General features: G+C 40.9%; 1 protein-coding gene across 1 annotated transcript; it reads left to right on the top strand.

The window, feature by feature from the left end:
* Positions 1–120: 120 nt before the first annotated feature.
* pcna (proliferating cell nuclear antigen) lies at positions 121–3,283 on the top strand. The gene is made up of 6 exons (XM_005738258.2): positions 121–534; positions 1,414–1,511; positions 1,601–1,668; positions 1,757–1,951; positions 2,510–2,633; positions 2,731–3,283. The coding sequence occupies exons 1-6, from the start codon at positions 314–316 to the stop codon at positions 2,805–2,807; spliced, it is 783 nt and encodes a 260-aa protein (XP_005738315.1). The 5' UTR covers positions 121–313; the 3' UTR covers positions 2,808–3,283.
* Positions 3,284–6,000: the final 2,717 nt, after the last annotated feature.

The following is a 6,000-nucleotide window of genomic DNA, read 5'->3' as shown; positions in this document are numbered from 1 at the left end:
CCCCTGCTGTACAGTGTTGTATAATATTCTGTATGATTTGTCCAGGTTACAAAATTGTCCTCTCCAACATGGCTGAAATAATCGCCCACTCTTTTAAGCGGTTGTGGCGTCGACAAGGAAACGGAAATGACGCAATCGCGCCCCCGAATCATTAAAACTGGCTGTTAGCGCGCGCTTCCAGCTTAAACTCCTCTGTACCGTGAAAGTGGTAATCACGTGCCGTGTCTGTGCTCGCCAGCAACACAAAACCTGAGCTCTCAGAGAAGCCTTTCTCATCTTTTCATCTGCGCAGACATAAAACTCCACAGCAACCATGTTCGAGGCTCGCCTGGTCCAGGGCTCCATCCTGAAGAAGGTGCTGGAGGCTCTGAAGGATCTGATCACAGAAGCCTGCTGGGACGTCAGCTCGTCCGGCATCTCCCTGCAGAGCATGGACTCCTCTCACGTCTCACTGGTGCAGCTCACTCTTCGGCACGATGGCTTCGACTCGTACCGCTGCGATAGGAACCTCGCCATGGGAGTCAACCTGAGCAGGTGGAGCACATATGCCAAACATAAAAAATAGAGCTTATAGGTAGAAAATACTGTCTTAACACCGTTTGATGCCAGCCCGTTGCTGTTCTTGATGGGGCTTAGCTAAGAGGAGTTTCTGCTGACTAATGTCCCCAGGTTGACAGGTTGAGTTGTCAAAGTTTATCGAGTCTAATAACACGAAAAAAATGGCTGCTTGGTTTGTGACGCGGTTACTATTTTTGAGTCCTCACGATCGCTTTTAGCCCCTTTTAAGCGCACTTTATTACATCTTAATGCAGCTTCTGATGCTGACAAAGAACAAGGCCATCTTGGCGGAGTTGCCCGGGCATGTCTGCCTCCTGAACTTAGTTAACTCTTTAGTGACCGCTCTGAAATGGCGCGCTTTGTATATTAGATGTTTTCAAGGGGGCAAAAACATTTTAAAGTTTAAATTACGATTGGAGCAGTTTGAGAGAGTTCCGCTGCTTTGTGATTGCGCGATGACAGCGTTTTAGCGCCAAACTGTGCGCCGGGATAGTTGGCGGGAATTGTTGTTGAACCCGGGAAATACCACTTCCGTTCCTACGTCACTGCCTGTTTAGTTGTTTACAACGCTTTTTAATCGGCAAATTAGACTGTTAGTAATATTTATTTTAAACTGTTTTATTGTTTAGCCTGTTTTCGCTGCAGGTCCTTCTTTTAAAAAGAGAACAGACTGAATGATATTTTTTTTTCTAACTACTGACTACTTGTTGAAATTTTCAATTATATTTTGCAGAAAGGATTTGATTTATTGTGTGAATGACGTGGTTATATTAGTTATTTATTTAGTTTTGTTGTATTTTATAATGCAGCGAGACTAAAGTTTACTGATTTATTTTTTTTACCTCTCTTATCCAGTATGTCAAAAATCTTGAAGTGTGCCGGAAATGAGGACATCATCACCCTCAGAGCAGAAGACAATGCAGACACGCTCGCCCTCGTCTTTGAGACTCTCAGTAAGTTTGAATTCTATGTTTATTCAGTAACATCAGGCTGACTGGTGGTGTCACGGTGGTGTATTTACCGCTTCTCTTCAATCTTGCAGACCAGGAGAAGGTGTCAGATTATGAGATGAAACTGATGGACTTGGATGTGGAGCAGCTTGGTATTCCGGTAAGTCAGCTGTTACATCCTCAATTTGTGTACGGCAGGGTTTTCCTCACACGGTTGCTAACCTTTCCATGTCTGTCTGTCCCTCCAGGAGCAGGAGTACAGCTGTGTGGTGAAGATGCCCTCCGGGGAGTTCGCTCGCATCTGCCGTGACCTTTCACAGATCGGCGACGCCGTCATGATCTCCTGCGCCAAGGATGGAGTCAAGTTCTCCGCCTCAGGCGAGCTGGGCACAGGAAACATCAAGCTGTCCCAGACCAGCAATGTGGACAAAGAGGACGAGGCTGTGAGTATGAGAGCTCAGCATGTTTTGGCAGACATGGGCAAGACAATTGCATAAAATTTACATGTGAAATAATTAAAATGTGATGGTTTAAATATGCATTTTGTGCTCCGTTTTAACTGGCACCTGGTGTAATGTGCTATTACTGCCAGAAGGTGGCAGTAATGCACTCACAAGCTGTTCAACAGTAAAAACGCAATAAAATAAAAAGAGAGAAATACTGACCTATGACTGGATCAGTTTAAGTTTCTACCAAGAAGTGACTTTTGCTGTTTGTACAGAGTACAGGTGGAGGTTGAAAGCTCTGCAGATGTTTCAGTGTCATGAATTCATGACTGTTTATTTAAAGGCATCAATTAGTTACCAGCAGATTTAAGACCAACTTCTTCTTTTTTTAAAATTTAAATAAATCAAGTATTCTTAAATATTTGTTGCCATCTTAATGCTGAGACAGCAATTAAGGCCTTTACTTTAGAGCTCCTTATTTACTCTATCAGCTGGTGATCTGAGTGAGTGTGGCAGCACCTGTTAAGTTCTTGGCTCTTCCCTTCCTGTGTTTAGGTTACGATTGAGATGAATGAACCCGTCCAGCTGATCTTTGCCCTCAACTACCTGAACTTCTTCACCAAGGCCACGCCACTCTCCAAGACCGTCACTCTCAGCATGTCCGCTGATATCCCCCTGGGTACGTGCATCTGCTCTTCCCTTAAATGACTGCAGGATTCTTCGTTTGGTGTGTCGTGGCCTAGACTTGACTGTTTGTTTTGTTTTTCTCCCTACAGTGGTGGAGTACAAGATTGCTGACATGGGGCACATCAAATACTACCTGGCACCGAAGATTGATGAGGAGGCTTCTTAAGGTGTTTCTAACAGACCAAAAAGGGAGAATAGAGAAAAGCGAGACGACTGCGACTTGTCCCGAGTGATTGAAGCACTGAAGTGATCTCATGGCGGTCGATCACTCTGCCCCGAGGTTTCTGATCTGCTGTCCGCGGTGGAAGGTCGGCCTTTTATAAGCAGCCAGCTGTCAGCTGTATGAATGGTGCCATCTGCGTGATGCAGTGAAGCCTCAGAGCACCTGGCTCTGGTCCAGACATCCCCAGTGTAAATGTCAGCACTTGCTCAATCTAAATTAGAGTCGCTCTCTATTTTTGCCCGTTTTTGGGAAAGCAGATTTAAAATGTCATATTTCCTTTTCGTTTTTCCTCCCTTTTTTTCTTTTGTAGATAACGCATTTGTAAATACTTCCTGTGGTTCAGCACTGTCAGTCAAACGCAGTGTTTTTGTATTCATGGATTCATTCCCAAATAAATAATTGAGGTTGTTTAAAAATAATTTTGTCTTGTTTTTCTGGACATGTGTGAATATTCTTTCTGTATTTATCACACTCCTTGCAGATCTCTAAGCTGTTATGCTCATTTGCACCAAGGTACAGACCTACACAGCTTTTTAAAAAAGTTTTTGTCTTTTATGTTGAGCACATTGAGTTTAGGTGTAATCAAATGTAGGATCTAACACTGACACTAGCTGTAAAATGAAATGTTTCTTTTTTGCACCATCTGCAAACCACAGCGACGTGAAATTACGGCTCAAGAAAGGAATCAAATCTTTTTAAAAAAATCAAAGTTTTTGTGATTTGGAAACAAATAAACAAAAATCCTCTAAGTATTGTCATTCCTGTCTGTTGACTTGTTATAAATAGTTTTGTTTTTTTGTTTGTTTTTTTGAGAAACAGGTCATGTTCTCTATTTAAAAACAGGGTTTTGCTAAGAGTTAATAAGAATGAAAGCGATCCATCTGGCCTGTTCATCATCAGAATCATTAAGAAAAAAGTAAATAATGTCCTGTTTTTTTGAGGGGGGTTTTCTCTCACATTCACAAGCTAAGAAATGTAAATCAGTTCTGTCACTGCACAGTTTTTATCAGTTGTAAAAGAAAAGACCCAAGTTTGCATTTAAGGTTATAAAACTTGATCAGCAAACTTGTTATTTTTCCTAAAAACCTCCCCAAATCGTATTGATTCAATCTTCATTGAGTCAACATGACGCAGTAATCAGAAATGGCCACTAGGTGATGCTCTTCTGCTACTTCTGATTTTATTTTTCGGGTGAAACAAATGACCTGCAAAGTTAAAAACTGACTAAAATAGTTTTGTTTTTTTTATTGCAATCCTGATGATTTTCTTCCTCATTCGGGAATTTTCCTCTGCAGGAAAGACTGTGCACAAAAGATCTTCATGGTCCAAAACACAATTTTGCAGTTTTCAAAAAGTATTTCAGTTTATTTTGCACTTAAATCTAACAGCTGCCCAGCATCCTTTTTCATAATCTGTTTCCAACTGTGTAACTGTGAACTCACTGCATTTCAGTTATTCAACCAGACAAAGGGGATTTTAATGGATTTTCCCAGAATCGCAAACATCATAGATAAGCTGTTTGAGTCAGGGTCCTCTGGAGCTTCAGCTCTGTGCCCCTGCAGGTCGATGACCAAACTGAACAAACTTGTCCATATTCAGAGAAATCACTTAACATGCAGCAAGAAATGCATCTGAGAAACAAGAGTGTGTGGCTGCAGCTGATTGTGTTATCTGTGTTGGAGGGCAGTAGGCACTGTAGAGTCCGTTTAATCCTCATAAAGCTTTAATCTGACTGGCAGACGCATCTGGCACGGCCTGTGTTTCATTACACAAAGCAGTCTGCCACATGACATAACTACAAACTAGCTGGTAGTGTTAGTAAATATCAAGCTAAGAGATTGGAAAAATTAAGGTAGCAGATTTTTTTACTTCAATTTCACAAAGCAATTTTATAAAAACAGGGAACAAAAGGCAGAACAGAAACATTGTTTTAACCCAGAATTGTACAATAATTGTTTTAGTCTTGATTTACTTGTTTTTAATGTTTTTGTTGGAAACTAACATTTGAGCAGCAGAGGCTTACAAAAAGACAGAAGTCTTTTTCATTAGTCTACCCAGACATGTTATAATTGAGAGACTCAAAGAGGCCTGAAATTTAATATATGGGAGATTTCAACAACAGCAAAGAAGGTGGTAGAAACATGGCTTCCAGGTTTCACTGGTGCTTCTATACATGCAGCTTTTATGCAATGGAGACACCTGAAAACATGTAAACTTAGCTTCTTTTTTCCCCAACTTTATTATAAATCCCAAATTTTTTTATTTTTGTATATTTTATGTTAATTTCATCATCGTCCCTACGAATGCAACATTATGAGCTCCAAACAAAATCTTTGAAAGAGCACCACAGGCCTACCAAAGACCAGTCGTAGGTCATGTTTTTGTTAGGAAAGTTAATTGAAATAAAGCCTCATGAAAAAACTTTAATTGTTAATGTTAATTAGCTTAGTCCTTGTAAAAATAGATGATTTAGCATAGCGACAGCAAAGTGAAGGTTTAAGGTTTGTAGAAATTCAGACTGAGTAAAAAAAAGGCTGTAGTTAGCTTAGGCTAGCTTACAGACTAGACACTTGTCTTAACTTGGTAATCGTTCTTAAACCTTTTCTGGTGCAATAAAATAATTTCAAGATTAGCAGATTTGAACCCAGGCTTCTGCAATGGGTCTCCTTCAGACATGATCCCTTTATTTTCCAGTCTGTCTCCAAGTCCCCTAGTGGCTCGGCTGGGGAGCATCCCACAGTTTAACAGCCAATTTCAGGCTTTAGTTTAAGCCAACAAGTTTAAGGCTACACTGAGCTTTGCATACAGACTGGATACAATTAAGGCCATCGCAAGTAGGTAGGTATCTACCTGCAATACCACATGATATGTACCTCGTTTAATTTAAAGGGTAAAAACATGTCCTTAACAGGAGGGCTAGCATAACTTCATACAATGCTGGGGCTTGGGGCTAGCTGTAGATGGCTGCTCCTGGTCTATAACCACCTGCTTTGTTTTCTTGTCTGCAGATAGGTTGTCCTGGCCTTAGTTTAGCCTAACATCTTGGACAGTTTAAAAACAGCATGAACCTTCATGTGTGCTCTATGCAAAATGAACAGTGCACCATGTATCTTTAATCCATACAGAAAACTGAAGC

Source organism: Pundamilia nyererei, unplaced genomic scaffold (genome assembly GCF_000239375.1).
Source record: "Pundamilia nyererei isolate P.nyererei 1_Seehausen unplaced genomic scaffold, PunNye1.0 scaffold00082, whole genome shotgun sequence".
Lineage (NCBI taxonomy): Eukaryota > Metazoa > Chordata > Actinopteri > Cichliformes > Cichlidae > Pundamilia > Pundamilia nyererei.
This window is presented reverse-complemented; position numbering and strand designations above follow the sequence as displayed.

What these genes read in the sequence shown, in the direction of transcription:
- pcna (XM_005738258.2), top strand. Translation starts at nt 314, where the DNA reads ATGTTCGAGGCTCGCCTGGTCCAGGGCTCCATCCTGAAGAAGGTGCTG. An exon ending in ATGGGAGTCAACCTGAGCAG is followed by an intron (nt 535 to 1,413) that starts GTGGAGCACATA and finishes TCTCTTATCCAG; the next exon opens with TATGTCAAAAATCTTGAAGT. An exon ending in GTCCGCTGATATCCCCCTGG is followed by an intron (nt 2,634 to 2,730) that starts GTACGTGCATCT and finishes TTCTCCCTACAG; the next exon opens with TGGTGGAGTACAAGATTGCT.